The 19,486-nt window shown below is 35.2% G+C and overlaps 1 protein-coding gene across 1 annotated transcript; it reads left to right on the forward strand.

Moving 5' to 3' along the window:
- Positions 1 to 16,893: 16,893 nt before the first annotated feature.
- Positions 16,894 to 19,065, forward strand: LOC147480904 (uncharacterized). The gene is made up of 4 exons (XM_086578778.1): positions 16,894 to 17,123; positions 17,525 to 17,836; positions 17,956 to 18,871; positions 18,988 to 19,065. The coding sequence occupies exons 1-4, from the start codon at positions 16,894 to 16,896 to the stop codon at positions 19,063 to 19,065; spliced, it is 1,536 nt and encodes a 511-aa protein (XP_086434904.1).
- Positions 19,066 to 19,486: the final 421 nt, after the last annotated feature.

Consider the following 19,486-nt stretch of genomic DNA (forward strand, 5'->3'; position numbering starts at 1 on the left):
TCACTCATTTTTAAAATAATTTACCCCCTCCACAGTAGAACTTTAAATTACATCTTCAATCTCTAATTACTACAAAGTTATATACTCACAAAATAAAAAATATATATATCGCCCTCACACCCAGCTGCAATTCATGAAAATTAACCATAAAAACCCATTAAAAAATCCAACACAACAACTAACTACATATCCACACACCACAATGGAGGAAAAGATACTTGTAACTATTGTAATTGAGTTCTTCAGAGAAACAAAATGTGATATCTTGACCAATTTGATAGTGATTGGGGTGATGGGTTTTCAGAAAATGAGAAGAGAGAGAGGATGACCATTTACTTTACTCACTTCAACACCTCACATACCTTTACCAAAAATAAAACACCTCACATATGTGTTAAGCATCAACAAAAATTTGTCTTACTTGATCACACGTGCTATTCATGTATTATATTGGGGTTTTTTTTTTATTAATTAATTGTTTGGCCCAATCACATGCAAAGTTTGGGCTTTTCTTTTCTTTTAAGATCTTGGGCTTTGTGATGAAAAACTCACCGATAAATAATTCGAAACTTCAACACATTTCAATTTGGAAAATTAGCACTTTGTGTTTCAAAGTTTTAGCTAATGTAGTAATTGTTTTACTCATCTCTATTAGTAGCATCTCCTATAATCAACCTGACCTTTTAAATTCATCCGTGTATTTTTCTTACACATAATACCCCTGGATGAATAATTAAATCAAATACCTAGATATTTATTAATAATGACCACTTGGTCTTTTTCACACCTTTGTAAATTCTTAGTACCGATATTGTCTTTAAATTAAAATGTTGCTTAACACCTTTGAATAGGTAATTGGTCATTTCATGTGATGGTGAATTAAAAAACTAAATCCACGCTATTTTGAATTGTACACCCCACCATAAATAATGGCACTTAATTAGCAATAATTGGGTAATTTCAACTAAACGTTAAAGAAAATGAAAAGTCTAGGGAGAGAATACGAAGGGATGGAACCCCAAATATTATTTTCTTCTTGCCCTGCCGGGCCTGTCCTAAACCCATATTCTTTTCATTCCCAACTATTTTTGTTCACTCACTCTGCAATCTCTTTGTATCCATCACTCTGTCACACGTCGTGGAGGAGGTGAGACACTGTTATATTTTTATTCATAGATTTGTCTCCATCTCTTTCAGATCCCAATACACGTTTTCAGATCCCATTTTACTCCCCCGCCTCTCCATCTTTCCCTCACTTTGTATTTTTTTTTTTTGCACAAATTCGCACACACGAATAATTTATTTCTTATGGATATTGCTGACTTTTGTATGTCTCATATTTGACAAGGAGAGTTTGTTAGACTGAAAAGAGAAGCCAAGCTAAAAGGAGATGGTATAATCAAACATCATTCTAATTGGTTTCATTCTATCGTTATTTTTTAAAAGAAGATGGTATAATCAAACATCATTGTTTGCATTCAAATTGGTGCTATAATTTCTTTCATTCATGGCACAATAGTTCCACCAATTTGAAATTTCATGAACTGTTAAGTCCCATGGGTGATGGGTGTGACTTAGTGGCACAAGCATTTGCTAGGTAATTGCTAATCAAGCAAATTGCAAAATACGTAGAGCCTCTGTGCCAAAGCCAAATTTCAAGATTATAAACACAAAGCAACTCTCGGTAAGGGATCATCGGGACATCGGGTCATCATGCATCCTTAATAGTGTACGACTACTATACATTTACAAAGCACATCTAAAGCTGACTGTCAAGATTGGAATAAACAATTAAGAAAATGACTCGACAAAACCAGAATGTCTGTATGGTTTCCTAACAATTCACAATGCATGGAGAGCATCGATTAAATGTTATTTGAAATTTATAAGATTAGTACGAGATTAATAAAGATTTTCGGGTAAACTATGACTTCATGTAAAACACTAACAATTGACATTAGTCATTACTTCACAAACGCTTCCCATTAGAGAATATAATTAACATAAACATGTAGCAGCATTGTAACAGAAAATGTGTACAAATTCCCACATAGGACAACCATTTTAAAATAGTTAGATGTATAACACACAGACAATATAATAAGCACCTCATAACCAACCGTGCACCTTATTATAATTTTCCTTGGATTTCTTGCAGGTATCATGATTATCATCTCCCGGAGATATTTGTGCAACCTAAAGGAACTACATTAGATATTTGTGCCTATTGATTATTTTGTGCATGAAGTTAGCGTTAAAAAAACCGGTATATTTCGTGCATTAAGTTAGCGTTAAACAAACCGGTATATTGATTGGTGGCTGATCCAAGTACCGGACCAAAGAAGGCGTAAGATATTTTCTTGTAACTTATTACTTATCTTCGTATATCTTCTTTTCCACCCTTTTTTTTAGCTTTCCCATTATTGTTTTGATCTTTCTTAAACTTATGTTGTTGGTGTATATTGATTATCCAGTTCTGCAGCTTCTCGAGTTCTTCAATTTTCAAAATAAGATTAATATTCACTATGGTCATTTTTACAGCTTCAACATTATTATTGTATTGGTTATGTGTTGGTCCTGAGTTTTTGGAGGCTGAAGGATCACAAAATTAGTTAGCTCATCAAAGCTAGAAGTGGTTATATAATAGCAGTCCCTTTTCCTCTTCTCTGAAGGTATCAACGTCAGCAAATTTTAAGTATCCACTTTTTACCCACGGGAAATTAGGACTTTGAAAATTAGGAGAGAAAAAAGGAAGCAAGCTACGAGAAAAAAAACTAAATAGGAAGTAAGAGTCCCAATTAATTACGAGAGACTCTCTCCCTGTAACTCCGTAAGAGATGTCTCCGCGAAGGATTTCTTTATCAGTGCCAGTTGAATCGAACAAGGTATTGTCTTTTATTTCTTATTTTATTCTTCTTTAATCTTCTATGATTCACTTAATTGCTTGATTTCACTAATTTGATTTAGTGATATCTACTTTATAATTTTGATAGTGGTTGTTTTGTTCAAATGATTACTCTTGATGTTGATGTGTCTGTGTGCTATTTGGGTGCTTCTATTACGTGTTAATGACCAAACTTCATTCAGTGTTTCTGTGATTGAAAGTTGATACATGCTTCACCTTATCTCTTTCCTTATAGTGTTCATAAATCTATCGTTTACTTCCATGTGTTACGTGCAATCTATACCAATCGGGTGGGTTTTTGTCATTAGTCTATGATTTGCGGTAGAGTGGGTGACATTGGTAAGTTGAATTGAACTTATTTGCCAAACTAGCATTTTTATTTCAATTCTTTGCATTACTTATTAACATTAGACTTGGACTGCAAGCGGTTAGCCAAGGCAATCTCATTTATCTTACAACTTTAGAATGTTAGTAGATCCTTGCTACTGAAAGATGAATGAACTCAATTCCGACAAGAGTGGAAACCTAACTAGAAATTCCATTCATATTTTTATAGTATTATTTTCTCTTTTTCTTAACAATTATTTACTCTTTTACATCCCAAGTGTCGTTGATGGTACATATGCTGATGGTATATATATGTTTTCATTTAAGCACATTAAGTCCTTTTTTTTTGTCACTTGGTTTATGACGTAATCATGACCAATTTGAATGCTTCATCTCATTGAACAACTAGCAAACTAATAAATAAACTTCTGCTCAGTACGATCTCTAAAGTTAAATATGATTATGACTTCATGACTCTGCAAACAAGATAACTACTTTCATTTTCAGTTGTTGTATGCTAATATAAAAGTTGCAGTTGATTATTTGTTTATATATATGCAATCCAGTGTAAAGTGGTACGTGATAACATACAATTATCATTATTGAAAAAGACGGTGATAAACATATCATTATAGGTTTCAGTTGGTCATGCTTACGATAGGTACTTGCTTCAATAGTGGTAGAAAATTTGCAGCATTTTTCTATTTTTAGATATTGGAGTTTATTTTTACAGGACTCTCTGTACATCACACCTCATTAATGCTTCAAAGATCTTAATATGGTCAATTAGGTCAGGTATATATATATATCACCACCACCCTTCCATCTTATTGAAGTCGTCGAAAGACTGCATAAGATTGGCTTCCCGAAGCTAAGGCTACTGAAAGATGAGTGTGTTTAACAGTTTTACTTATTCTTTCTCATTTTTTTTTTATAGATGTCGACCACGTACATCTATCATTTATTCTTAATGTAACATCACATCTAATGTACACGAGGTACTCGAAGAACAACATCCTAAAGGCGCTAATTGGTATGACACCCCTATCTCTGAAGCATCAAGCAAGTGGTTTGTTCACACAAGATTTCAGTAGATTATTTACAATATATAGAGATTTTTTTTTTAATCCCATTAGTAATAGACATATTTTAGGTAGTAGTATATATAGCTATATGTAGATGAATGTCGAACTAGAGGATTGCTAGGGTCCTACCCCTTTAAAGTGGTAGGACCGTCCTACCACACTACAAACAAGAAAATACTACCTTTTCACCTATTCTAAAGGTTTCCCTTAATTGTTTTGAGAACAAGTCAATTAATGAGTTGACTCACTTTCTTCTCTCACTCTTTTTTTAACAAATGCAGCACCCATTAGCTCCGGCTGCCGGAATCCGTTAAGGCGAGTCATTTTTTTTTTCAAACAAAAGAAGAATCAACACTTAATGTTCTTTGTTTGAGATACAACAAAAGCATAACATCATAGCATCAAAATAGATGCCTTCAAGTTTGAGATGTAAATCTTCTAGAAATTTGACACCCCCCATAAAAATTTAAACATTACTAAGTAACCCCGTCACCATGTTTACAAGAGGCCTCTGTTTACAACAAGTGAACTACAATAATTTCAAAATCAACTATGTATGATGTATGATGCTTTGATAGTTGGTGGTGGTGTGGGGAGGAGGAAAAGGAGAAGAAAAATCAAATGAAAAAGGTTAATAAAAAAGAATTATCAACAATTAATTGTAACAAAATATGAGAAAGATGAGAAAGGTGCGCGGGGACGGTTCTGGACAGTGGCGGTGTTGTATTTGGCTACTGCTGGATGAGGATTGCTTGTGGACATTGTGGTGGTGTTTGAGAAAAGATGTGAGTCAATTGAGTTAAGTCAGTTTTAAATGTTTACAAGTAAATGGTCACTATTTTTTGTTTCTAGTGTGGTAGGACGGTCCTACCCTTTTAAAGGGGCAGGACGCTTGCAGCCCTCGTCGAACTAATATGCATATATTTTTTTGATTATTTTCCCCAAATGATATGTTGAGATAAGAATTCATTACGAATGAAAATTCATAAAGGTATTAGCGTGACAACTTTCACACAATGCTTTAGATGAATAGTCATGAATGTCATCCAACATTGGCGTGCTGAAGGACGACATTTGTTGAAAAATATCCATGAGAAGTGCAATGGAAATCACATAGATCATCATCCAAACAGGTAAGTAAATAGTACTGCGCTACTAGAACAGGTTTGGAATTCCATGTAACATGTATATTCTTTTAGAAATTTCATATATTTTCTACGAAATTTGTAGTTTCAGTGCACGATGTGTCTATATTGCTATGGAATTTGAGACATAATATCTATAGATATAAATATTATATTGAGTACATCTTTGGATGTGGTGCCCAAGCATTGTGTGCAGTAATTTGTTAATGGTAATCCGTGTTTTTTCAAAGTTTTCATAGCTCTCAAGGGGTGTCATGAAGATGGACTTGGCCGAACCCAAAAATAAATGAATATGATTAGATATGAGCACTGGAGCAGTTTGTTTGCTGGAATTGCTGTTTTTCAATACGTGGTCCAAAGAAATTATAGGGCCTATTTCTTCTAAACTATTGCATTTTAAATTGGTGAATGAAGAACTGAAGATCTTAGGAACCTTGGAGTTTCCTACAATATTAATGGTGTTAAGCACTTAACAATAGCATTGAGGATGTGCATTCCCGATAAGAAATGTGTACCCTGTTTTTAGTTTGTAATCTCCGTTATTGAGAGTGCAACTAACCTTTTAACAAATCCTCTACATAGTACAAGAATTCATTTTTAATATAAAGTGTGTGATGCAATGATTCAGGTGTTAATTCTACTCTTTCTTATGCTTTACTTTACTTTACTTTTGTAATGGGATTCTAACTGATAGATTTCATGGATTTCTTTCGTGGAACAAAATTGAAATTTTGACCATAGTTTTTGCTTTGAAATTTTCAATTTTTTTAGGAGTGAAAATAAAGATGAAATCGCACAATTAGTAAAATAAGTGTTTATTTGCCTTTACATTTGTATTTGATGGTCTTCAAATATTAAACCATGAAGAGGAGTTCCTAAGTTCTTTGGCAAATGGGTCATTGGAACAATCTTGATGGATTAAGGTACTGCACAATACATATATCATTGCTCATGTTCTTTATATGTTAAGATGAATTCGCTAACGTTCTTGAATATACTTGCATCATCGTAGTTAAAGTCACTACTGTCTACCCTCTTCCAAACAACCGGCCATGTCCTTTTTGAGACACAATTATTGAACTAACCTCAAAGAATAACTATCATGAAATCAGAAATTGGATGCAAATACATTGAATTAACTTCAAAGAATAATTAACAAGAAATGGACAACTGGATGCAAAAACATTGAACTAACCTCAAAGAATAATTACCGGAAAATCGGAAACTCGATGCAAATGTTGAACTAACCTAAAAAATAATTAATAGGAAAACAGAAACTCAATTAAAATGCATCGAACTAACCTCAAATAATAATTAACGGAAATCGAAAATGGATGTAATTACATTGAACTAACTTCAAAAAATAATTAACGAGAAATTGAAAACTTGATGCAAATATAATGCATTGAACTAATTAGCCTCAAATAAAAATTAACATATATTATGGATGCAACTGCATAGAACAAACCTCAAAGTAAGAATAATTAATAGTAAATCAAAAATTAATGCAAATGCATTGAACTAATATAAAATAATAATTAACACGGATTTGGAAACATGATACAAATGCATTGAACTAATTTCAAAGAATAATTAACGAAAAATCAGAAATTGGATACAATAGTATCAAACTAACCTAAACAAATAATTAACGGGAAATCGGAAACTGAATGCAAAAACACCGAACTAACCTCAAAGAATAATTAAGGAGAAATTGGCAGCTAGAAGTAAATGCATCGAACTAACCTCATAGAATTATTAACGGAAAATCGACAACTAGAAGTAAATGCATCGAACTAACCTCATAGAATTATTAACGGGAAATCAACAACTGGATGCACTTTAATATATTTATGATATCATTACAAAATATTTGTTGAATTATTAAAAAAAAACATTTATATAATGGCACCCGTTCGTAGGACGGGTTCGAAAGCTAGTTATATATTAATATTATATTGATCACTCAACCAAATTTTTTATAATGTGAAAACCTCACTCTCCATTAAAAAAAAACTCACCTTTGATAAAACTCTTCAACTTCATTTTGTTGTTTAATAATAGAAGTTTGATTGAAGTTTTGTGAGATTGCCTAATAAGACGAAATTCATATATATTGAAGCTACTTGAATAGCAAGGAGTTTCCAATCATACGGAAAGAGATAAGATAAACACCATTTTAAATGCAAAACTATACTTATCGAGACATTCCCACAACATATAACCCAACTATGTTTTGAGGTTAGTTCAATACATTTGCATCCAGTTTCTGATTTTCCGTTATTTATATTTTGAGGTTAGTTCAATGCAGTTGCATCCAATTTCCAATTCTCGTTATTTATTTTTTGAGATCAGTTCAATGCAGTTGCATCTAGTTTCTGATTTCTCATTAATTATTCTTTTTGGTTAGTTCAATATATTTGCATCCAATTTCCAATTTAATGTTGTTAATAGTTATATTATTTGAGGTCAGTTCAATGCATTTGCATCCAGTTTCTGATTTCTCGTTAATTATTCTGTGAGATTAGTTTAATGCATTTGCATCAAGTTTCGGATTTCTCGTTTATTATTTGATAAAGTTGCATTTTCATCTAGTTTTCGATTTTTCATTAATTATTGTTTGAGGTTAGTTCAATGAGTTTGCATTCAGTTTCCGATTTCCCGTTAATTATTTCTTGAGGTTTTGCATCCAGTTTATATTTTGAGATTAGTCCAATGCAGTTGCATCCAGTTTTCAATTTCCCGTTAATTATTTTTAAGATTAGTTTCACGCATTTGCATTATGTTTCCAATTTATAATTAATTTTTATTTGAGGTTAGTTCAATGCATTTGCATCTAGTTTCTGATTTTCCGTTAATTTAATCTTTGAGGGTTAGCTCAATGCATTTGCATCCAGTTTCCAATTTTCCAACAATTATTTTTTTATATTAGCTTGATATATTTGCACCCAAGTTTTAATTTTCCATTAATTATTATTTGAGGTTAGTTTAATGCAGTTCTATCCATATTCTGATTTTCTATTAATTACTTTTTAAGATTAGTTTAATGTTTGTATTTGCATCCAGTTTCCGATTTCCCGTTAAATATTATTTAAGGTTAGTTCGATGCATTTGCATCCAATTTTTGGTTCCCCATTAATTGTTTTTTTACGTTAGTTTCAATCAGTATTATATATATTTTAAAATATTTGTCATTATTGTTTTGCCGTTATTTTATTTTTTTTCATTTTCTATTATATATTTTGTGATGTTATTTTTTGTATAATTGTTTTTAACTATGTTTTGAGGCCATGTTAAAGATATATTCGAAATAAGTCGGTGCTTTATCATAGACACTAAAATCCTTCTTTAAAAGTCTCTGCCTTTAGTAAATAGATATATAGTAGATTAGGGTTCTCTCTCTCTCTCTCTCTCTCTCTCTCTCTCTCTCTCTCTCTCTCTCTCTCTCTCTCTCTCTCTCTCTCTCTCTCTCTCTCTCTCTCTCTCTCTCTCTCTCTCTCTCTCTCTCCATTAGATAATAATTTAGTTTCCTTTTTTAGTTTTAAACCCTAGTTATTGTTAATTAGCCTAGACATCATTAATTCAATTCAAGTTATTCTTTAATAAAGTAATTCTTCATTATGTCTTCTTCTTTCTATTATTATGTCCATGATAGTCACATGATTTATAGCTAAACCTCCATTAGAGGGGTTTGATGAAGCTTGATGTGTTAGTTAGGATTATTGTTTTTTAAAAGTTTCACTCTAGTAGGTTGATTCGTCATGAGAATGGGTTGAACTTTCTCACATGCTAATTATTAGTTAGTAGATATTGATCTCATGAATAATTAGGGATCAATACTTAATCTTTATTGGTTAGGATTGCAATAATCTACACTAGCATATTAGGAATTTATCTAAGTGAAATCAAATCCCCCTAATTCCTTCTCTATTCTTTTCTATATTTTATTCAAGTCATATTCAATTGATTAGTTAAATTATTATAAGTTAAATTCATATAATTAGTTTCATAGTATAAATTCACCTCTATAAATATTACTCTCACCATTGTTTCCTTGTGTTTGATTAATTTGATTCTATTTATGTCTTGGTAGTTTAGGAGTGGATCGGAACAATTCCATACTCTATATATTGAATGAATATACATGTGAGAGTAGGAAATAAATAATTGATATCGTAAGAATAAAGTTAGAGAAATCTAGTTAAGTTTTTATGGTTTATCAAATGGCGCCGCTGCCATCTTAAACTCTTTCAGGACAAGAATTCAATTGCTTGAATCTAAGGGGCAATCCCCCATTCTCTACCCACCCACCCTTTTAAATTTTCTTTCTTGTTTCTCATATTTTGTTTATTGTTCACACTTGAAATTTACTGTTCTAACCTAAGAGCGCCCCCGCCCTCCCTTTTACCTTGCATAAAGTGCGCCCGCGCTCCCTTAAGATTGTCGGATCACAGTGAAAAATACTGCGGTAAAGGTATTTTTAAATTTCTAAAAATTCTGAAAATTTTTAGGAATAATATATAAGGTGTTGTTGATTTACTGGAATATGTTCAGATTTTTCCTAGTTGGTTTACCTAGTGAACTATTACTATCTTTACACTACTGTATTTCAGCTTTCACACCGTATGTTTTGGGAAAGAACTGACGGGTATAGGTTACTTATAAAAGTCCAAAAATTCTAAGATTTTGACAAGAGTTTCTATCATAAGTCAGGAGTTTATAGTAAAAGTTTGAAGAGTTTTTTATTTGTTTTGACCATCTAACTGGTTGATTGTTTTCAGTGTATTTCTACAATTTTGTAACGCTTAATTTCTGGAACAACAGCTGATAAGGAGGGTTTGTAGAACTCCAATTGCTCTAAATTTTTATAGGAATCTGCATGATCTGTCAGAAGTCTCCAGTAAAATTTTGGCGATTTTTTGGCTCTGTTTTGATTGGTTAACCATTCGGTTATTTGTGTTGTGTCCGAAAACTGTTTCACAAACTTTGCAGGGCAGTAAAAGGACTTTCATAACTCCGATTGATCTAAAATTTATAAGCGATTTACTGGACATCTTAGCAAACTACTATAAAATTTTCAATTTTTTGGAGCACGCACCCGCGCCCTATTAACCCTATCATTTGAGCGCGCCCGCCCTCAAAGTACTGGACATCATGTCAGGCAAGAGCACGCCCGCTCCCTTCTACACCTTTTCCAAGCGCGCCTGCGCCCCTTCTGAAAGAAGCCCAATTTTCCTAGGTGAGTCACCAGCTCTCATTTTGTTCATATTTTTTATATATATTCAGTGTTTCCATCTTCTTAAATACACTGAGATTGCGTATACAAGACGTTATTCATACTCATAGCAAGGAGGCATTCGGATACTCCTTCTTTCACTCTTCGTCTCTTCTGTCAGAGGAGTTTTAATTCTAGTATATCATGTTGCTGTTTGACTATTGTTCTTATTTCTTTCATATTGGACTTAGCCTTGCATGAGATTAAAGTCTCGTAAGAAAAAACCATCTAGCGTTATATATTGTAAACGTCAACGCACATGCATATCTAGAAATTTATAGTTAGAGTTTTGTTTGCATATTAATTATCTTAGAATATTTTTTTTAAAACCAATATGGCATATTAATATGTAGACCAACAATCATGTGGTTATTATGCAAACTCTTTACCATGTTCATGTTGTGGTAGCCCTTACCATTTGGTTTCTCATTGCCCATCGTATCAAGAGTTTGAGCATACTATAGGATAGGATATAATAATAATTATGAGCCTCAATTTTCAAATTTTTATAGTAACCCATATAATCAAGAGTTTTCTAGAAATCCAAACTATACAGGGAGTCGACCAGTGTCGTCTACTTCTAGTTCCGTAATGAATGTGTACAACGAACCAAACACTTTTCCGTGCACAATTTGTTCAGATCCATACCACACCGCCCATTCATGTCCCATATTTATTCAGCCTCAACCTAACCCATCACAGTATGATATCAACCAGAGTCACTCAAATGCCAATAATTATGACTATCAAACACCATACCAACCAGACCCACACCACCAAGTTTCCCCTCCGCTAACGACATTTGACAAAATAATGGTCAAAAACAAAATAATACTTCAGGACCTAGAACGGACAAGTTTGATACTAACCTCACCTACGCCAGACCCTTCCACCATGCTAGAAATCACTCACCCATCTAGTTCGCCTCCCTTCCTAGACCAAATTTCCCAACAAATGACTGACTCACAACAAACATTTAGGGAACAAATGGCCAACAATGAAAAATCATTTAGAGAACAAAATGCCAAAACCCAAACTATGCTTTAGAATCTAGCCCAAATGATTTCCATGATCCCCTCACCTAACAAAGAACTTTCAACCTTGCTAGAGGTCGACATACAAGAACAACCTATTCCCATAACCAAACCATTCAACCTAGTTAAGACCTAGCCTGAATTTCATGAACCATTACCTTCCCATGACTCTCCCATTAACCATTATATTAACTCCACACACTACCTGGATGAGGAAATTCTTGAAGACAACTCTTTAGGACTTATATCGGATGACCATGATGTCATTGAGGAAACTTATATTGTTTTAGAGGATGAGATAGAGGAATTAGAAATCAACAATTCTAATCTAAGACATGAACAAGGTCATGTGTAGGAATTAAAGGAAGTAACTTCTTTATCGCAATATGAATCTTAATTTAGTTTGGCAGTTAAGGAAATATCAATGGAAGAAATAGATAAATTTCTTAAAGATAAAGCCACGAACCACAACTTTATGGATTCAGCTAAGCTAGATGAAGATTTCTATGATTTTTTAAGAGTGTGTGAGGATCCACCAACTGATGAACCACCAACTGACCACCATCCACCTGAGTTACCACCTCCTAAAATCCAACCATCTACCACAACTAAGCCATCTATTCACCCACCATTTCAGAGGAACCTCGAATTTGCACTTGAGCCAATTGCCTCAGAGTCCCTCTATAATTTTTTCAACCCTCACGGTGAAGAGTGTTTGCCTAGAACACAATCCCATGAGTACACCATTCCTGTAGTTAAGAGCCAAGTTTTGACCGAGTATAGTGAGAAACTTAGTTTGTCCTATTTTTCCTCATCTGAGACTAATGAAAGACATCAGGATCCATACTTCATTCCTTTCTCACCTAAAGTATCACTAATTCATCTTTTGGGTCATTCTAACTCTTTAACACAACTACAACATGATGGTTTGCATATGTTCTTTGATGGGTTGCATAAGTTTTCTTTTATTCTTCTACATGATTGCTTCCAATTATACAACTTTATTCTATTTGGGGGTATCATGTTTTTATGGCTAGACCCCCAACTCTTTTGACTATTAGTTTATAGTTGACCACGCATCATCCATTTTGTGCCACCCCAATTTCTTGCTTGTTTGGGGGTGTGCACAGTCTAGGGGAATCTGACTTAAAACGACCCCACATTAAATCTAGGGGAATCTGACTTAAAACGACCCCACATTAAGTCTAGGGGAATCTAATTTTAAAAGACCCATATAATTTTTTGTAAAATACCACCTTAATGGAGTATAGGCCACAAAAATTTTCAAACTTAAAAAGGGTTTTCAAATTTTGTTTGGGGGTGGAGTATTTTGGTATTTCATTTCAAGTCTTTTTGCCACCCTTTGTCTATCATGTTTACTCCAGTCGAATTTGTGTTAGTTAGTACGTAACAGTTTAATTGTGCTTCATGTTATCATATTATCTTTATAATATTTCTATTACAGGTACTGCCAATTTTTACCACATTTCTATGGTACATTCTTTCCTTATCTCTTTACACTTTAAGGACGACAAAGCGTTCGATTGTTTGGGGGTGGGATAGTTTGCAAAAATTAGGCACTTTTAGGATGTAAATTACGCACTTTTCTTTATAAAATATTAAAAAATATATAAATAACATGTATTTATACTATGCACTTAGGAATATTGGTATTGTTTCTTTTGTTGTGATGATAGTAGTCTAGAAATTTCACGTTAGCTCTTAAATTAGAATAGTTTTTAAAAACTTAGGTTAATATGTAGGTAATAGTCATTGCATCTTTCCATAAATATATTGCATGAGCATCTATGTTTGTATTGGCAGTTAGTTTCTGAAATCTAGGCTTGTATTCTTATTCTACAAATCCTGTGAGAATATAGCCTTAAAGCCTTATATGAGTTAAATATTTGAGAAATGACACAAAGGAGAAGTAAATTCCGAATAGAGAAATCACACGTCCACTTGCTTGATCACTATACCATATCATAAGCGAGAATTTAGACCCTTTTTGGATCGATATAGCTAGAAATTCAAACTTATATGAAATTATTTTCCGCTAGTCGCCCCTCTGAGCCTTTCTTTAGCCCTTTCATAAACCATAATTCCTTTACCCTTTTACAAAAACAAAACAAAATAAAAATCAGCCTACCCACTTTTGGAATAAGTCTAAGAATAGAGATGAAATGAAAAGAAAAGAGAAAGACCTGTGGAAAACCAAGAATTTGTTAGTTGCTTCAAATAAGAAAAGAAAAGAAAGTTTCCATCCAAAGAAAAGAAAATAAATAAAATAAAAAGTTAGAACTCCAAAAAAACAAAATCAGAAGAGTCAAAAGCCAAAATAAAAAGAAAGAAAATGGTTATGGATGGAAACAAAGTGTAGAAGCAAAGTAAGAACAAGGTTTTCTCTAGTTACATAACATGAAGACTCTATTATCTCATACTTGTCATTTTTGAATATCCATTTCCTTCATTCTTAAACATCACCTAATCCCCACAACACCTAATAAAGACCTCTAGCTCAATTAGGAATAGGTTAGTGTGATAGTAAGTGGCAGATGTGTTTGATCGACTTCGGCTTCCTTGTGTGTCATTGAGTTTGTAAGGTAAAGTGTACCCACTGCGCACTAGAGTGAGCGAAACTTGAGTAGAAAAATCAGAGTGTTTTTGTCTTAACATATATGTGAGGACCTACTTAAAGACATTATTCCAAAGTTTCAGAAACAGACCTGTTATTGCATTTCATAGTATAGTTCATTATATATATGTTTATCCGTAAATGATTGATTATTATGCACGTATTAGCTTAGATTTCAAATTGATTATTCTGTATTCATTGCTAGTGAGATACATAGATATCTGAGAATAAAGTAGGAAACAATAATTTTATTTCTTAGTCGTTATAGTATAGATGAAGTTTGTGAGTACCTTCTCTGGAAAACTCTCACAAGGCTATAACTCGTCCACTAGAGAATTCCTAATGATTTAAGGCCTTATTGCATATGGTCAATGCAATCGCACTCAGCGAAACGAGATTAGTTAGAACTCCATTTTTGGTCACTTATTTTAATTTCTCATATTTGCTTGAGGACAAACAAAATGATGTTTGGGGGTGGTTTGATAAAAGCCCAAAACTGTAGTTTTAACCCCTTAATAATATTATATTTAGACCAATTATGTATATAATAAATAAGAGTTAGTATTATTTACGTACTTTTATGTATTTCAGGTCTTGGAGTCAAATATGTGAAGAAATATGTCACTTTTGCAAGAGAAAGGAGAAAAGGTTGGTTGCTAAGAAATTCTATGATTAAAGCCCAAGTTTCAAGGAGAAAAAGCCTTTTTAAAGCCTAGTCAAAGCTGAAAAGTGATGATTTCTACACTGAAGGTGAAGGAGGATTATTTCAATGGGGACCATATTAGGTGCGACTGGGTGTGATATTACATAAGCTGCGCTTATGATCCTGTACACCTCTCTTTTTTGCTGCTTTTAGCAAAAACAAAAGATAAGAGCCTCTTCTCTATCTACTCAACCATCTCTTATTAGCTATTTTGGGTAAAATCCTACACTGAACGACAGTGTTAGTTCCAAAAAATCATTCTCTCATTGCCTTTTTGGGTCAAATCCTTCACTGCTTACAGTGAAAGTTCTAAAAAGGCTAGTCTCAGCATTATCTATGGTCAGTTTCTTCTAGGGTAAAATCCTCTACTGTGAACTGTAACGAGTTCCGAAAAGAAACAGGACTAAAATGGATATATATGAGTTCGAAAGTGCCTTTCAAGAGGAAAGAAGCATGACGAAGGAGACGAGAAGCTCTCGCATCGCATCGGCGGTAAAGAACCAAATCGACAAAGTCGAATTTGGAACGGAAACAAACTCAAAATTCTCTTATCTTTGAGGCAAAGAAAGAAAGCCACACAACAACAAGTAGAACTACAAGAGCTACCAAACCCTGAGAAAATGGGAGAGTACCCAGCAATCACCATTCTAGAAAAGGCGTATGAAAAGGGGTTGCTATATTGTAAGTTCTGTTTAGTGGGTAGAATCGATTTACAGAAAGTCCCAATCGAAAAAGTGCGGGAACTAGCAAGGAAAATCTAGCAGCCCTTAGGTGAGTGGATTATTACTCCCATTTGTAAAGGATATCTATTTCTGAGATTTTCAAATGCTGAGGATCTGAATAGGGTGTGGGCAAAAGGAGCCTGGGACTTTGATAAAAGTCCAATGAGAATAAGTCAGTGGACACCGAACTTTTGTCTGGATAGTCAAAGGCAGTCCCACGCCCTAGTATGGTTTAGGTTTCCAGGACTTGGACAAGAATTCTGGGAACCAGAAGTACTTATGTCCATTGCAAGAGGGGTTGGGTATCCGATGCAAATCGATGAGAAGACGCCGTTGAGCCGAGTACGGATATTATCTTGAAAATACTGGTAGATGTGGACCTTTCGGAACCCATCCCCGACCAGATTTATGTGCAAACAAAGTCGGTGAAGTTTTGGCAGGTGGAGATCGGGGAAGTTACCAAAGATGTGTACTCACCGCAAAAATCATTGGGCATCCGGTTACCGAATGTAGGAAACTAAAAGGGGATATGCAAAATTCTCGAGGGAAAAAAAATAAAGGCAAAGATGTTGTGATTGACCTTACCCACGATGCCGAAGCCATGGAGGAAAGTCGAGAAGGAAACGGTCGTCGAAAACAGCACAAAATTTGAACCTAGTAAACAAGGTGAGAGCGGCTTGGAGACCAAAATCTTATGAGCATCACGGTGGAAACACAAACTCATAATAGGTTTGAAAACCTAGAGATTGAGGAACTATAACCCATAGAGGAGCGAGGAGCTAGCTACAACAAAGGCGATGACGTAAATGGGGAACAAGCAAAGATAGAGATGCATCTCGAAAGCGGACCAAGAGCGAGTACACATACTCCTCATGGCAGCAAAGAAAATGCGAACCCGGTCGGGGAAAACAAGGTGACCGGACAAAGGTCTTTGAACTGGGGGGCCGAAAGCACGAGCATATTTCCAACTCAGCAGGCAGCAGTGACGCATCACTGTCCAGAATCCATGAAGTGTACGCTGCGAAAAATTTGGTCGAGACTGAAGCGGAGAAAGTCTTACAAATGATCGTCCGCAAACAGCACTATGGAGTGGATGAAAAAGAACCTCCTGACCCAGAAACACCTACTTCCAGATGGGGAGACATGGCGGAGGATGATGTAGAAGAGGAACATGATCCTACTGTGGGCTTGATGGGCTTGATGGTGAATGACACACAAGAATCCGATCTAATCTGCAGGAGTCGGAACAGACCACAGTGGCAGAAGCAACAAACATATCCCCCAGCTACCAGGTCCAGATCTCGATCTCGGACTGGGCAAAAGGGATAATTAAAGGTGGTTTACACCTTCCTTCATAATAAAACAACCTCGATCACAATGAGGTGCATATTTTGGAACATCAAAGGAATTGTGAACGACAAGTCGCAAAATAGGCTTTCAAAGCTCATCAATAAATGGGATCCTGACATAGTAGGGAGCCCATGATCAGTCCTGATGATTTCTCAAAGGTCTATCTCCAATCTCTGGGAATGAGTTCTTGCTTTTTCTTCAATAATAGTCCGAATAGAGTGCCTAACATTTGGCTCATCTGGAAGACAACAGTGGCTACTCCGAACATGTTATGTTGCTCCAATCAACAGATAACAGTGGAGGTAGATGGAGTGCTTTTGTCCATTATCCATGCTCATTGCAGTTATGTGAATCGGAGGCAACTATGGATGGATCTTCATCAGTTAAGCCTCATGAACCTTCCATGGTTAATTATTGGGGATTTTAATGCTTATTTGAGTTATTCAGACAAACAGGGAGGCCATCGACCATCTACAGTAGCAATGTCTGATTTCAGAGACTTTGTTGGTTCCAATCACTTGATGGAAGCTCCTTGTAATGGGTTTCACTTCTCCTGGTGGAACAAGCAAGTTGGGCGACTTAAGATTCTGGGTAAACTGGACAGGATGTTCTTTAATATTCTATGGAGCTCCAAATACCCGGATGGAATTATAAGGTATGCAACAGGCTATGCTCAGACCATTCTCCTATAGTGGGGCGAAGTGTGGATATCCCTCGACCAAAAAATGTTCCCTTCAAATTCTTCAACGTGTGGTGTTCCCACCCATCTTTCAGAGATACGGTTAAAGCTAATTGGGATGTTCCTTTGGCAGGCCACTCCATATATATCCTGACACAAAAACTAAAGCGGCTGAAAAGTGCTTTGAAAGTTTGGAACAGGGAGATTTTCGGTAACATCAAATTTCAAGTGGAAGAAGAATCCAAAAGTTTAGAGCTGATGCAAAAACATTTTGATCAAGGGAACACGGATGAGGAATTCACTATGCAAATGATGAATCAAGATAACAAGGTTGAACAATTGCTAGAACAAGAACAGATGTTCTGGAGGCAGAAAACAGGAGCCAACTGGGATAATGATAATGATCGAAGCACCAAGTTCTTCCACGCAATGGCGAATGGCAATAGAAGCAAATCTCTTATCTTGGAACTGAAAAACAATGAGGGGCACACAATCAGCACTCAGGAGGAGATTGGAGAGTTCGTGGTTAAACACTATAAGGAGAAATTCAAAAAATCGGAGCATGAGATTGACTGGAGGCTAATTCAAAATATGCCTCAGGCAATTTCAGATGAAGATAATGCAAAGATATCTTCCATCCTATCAGCACAAGAAGTGAGGGCAGCGGTTTTTCATCTTAAAGCGGACAGCTCCCCAGGCCCTGATGGTTTTACGGGCTTTTTCTTTCAACAATGTTGGGACATTGTGGAAGATGATTTGGTCAAAGCTATAAGATATTTCTTCATCAAATCTCGGCTGCCTATGGGTGTTAACACGAACTTCATTGTGTTGATCCCTAAGGAAAAGAACGCCAATCAGATTAGCAAATTCAAGCCTATTTGTCTCTCCAATTTTGTGTTCAAGATCATCACCAAGATTCTCGCCATAAGATTGAGCCCAATTGCTGAAAGGATCATTAGCAAAGGAGCAATATGGTTTCATACCAAACAAAAATTCTCAGCAAGCCATCGGGTTAGCCTCCGAGTTAATCAATGAGCTGCAAACACCTCGCCATGGAGGAAGTTTAGCAATCAAGCTCGACATTTCTCAAGCTTTTGATACAATGGATTGGGAATTTTTGTGGGCAGTCCTGCGGCATGTGGGATTCTGTGACATTTGGAATCAATGGGTACAAGGAGCCTTCTCTAGCAACTCAATGTCTATAATGATCAATGGTGGACCAAAAGGTCATTTTTCGTTGAGAGGCTGAAAACAGGGGATCCTCTCTCCCCAATGCTTTTGCATTAGCAGAGGACCTAAGCGAAAACATCGACAAGCTTGTCCACGAGAAGAAGATTCGGCAAATGGTGGTTAATGGTAAATCGCGATCCATCACACCTAATGTTTGCGAGATGATATTTTCTTGTTCAAGAATGCTAACATGAGATGCATCGCATGCATTGTCAAGATTCTTAACATATATCAAGACTTCGTCGGGACAAATCATTAACAAGGACAAATGCAAGATTTTTCTCATTGATGACAACCCGGGACGGGCCGAGTATCTGAGGAGACTCACGAAAATCAAGGAAGGTACCTTGCCTGAAAAGCACCTGATAAGAGCCCAAAACTGTAGTTTTAACCCCA

The sequence above is a fragment of the Coptis chinensis genome, chromosome 8, assembly GCF_015680905.1.
Source record: "Coptis chinensis isolate HL-2020 chromosome 8, ASM1568090v1, whole genome shotgun sequence".
Lineage (NCBI taxonomy): Eukaryota > Viridiplantae > Streptophyta > Magnoliopsida > Ranunculales > Ranunculaceae > Coptis > Coptis chinensis.

Excerpts from the sequence above, each read along its gene's own strand:
- LOC147480904 (XM_086578778.1), top strand. The coding sequence starts at position 16,894 with ATGATCGTCCGCAAACAGCACTATGGAGTGGATGAAAAAGAACCTCCT. Across the intron at positions 17,837-17,955 it reads TACCCGGATGGAATTATAAG|AGATACGGTTAAAGCTAATT; the intron begins GTATGCAACAGG and ends CCCATCTTTCAG. Across the intron at positions 18,872-18,987 it reads AATTCTCAGCAAGCCATCGG|TCCTGCGGCATGTGGGATTC; the intron begins GTTAGCCTCCGA and ends TTTTGTGGGCAG.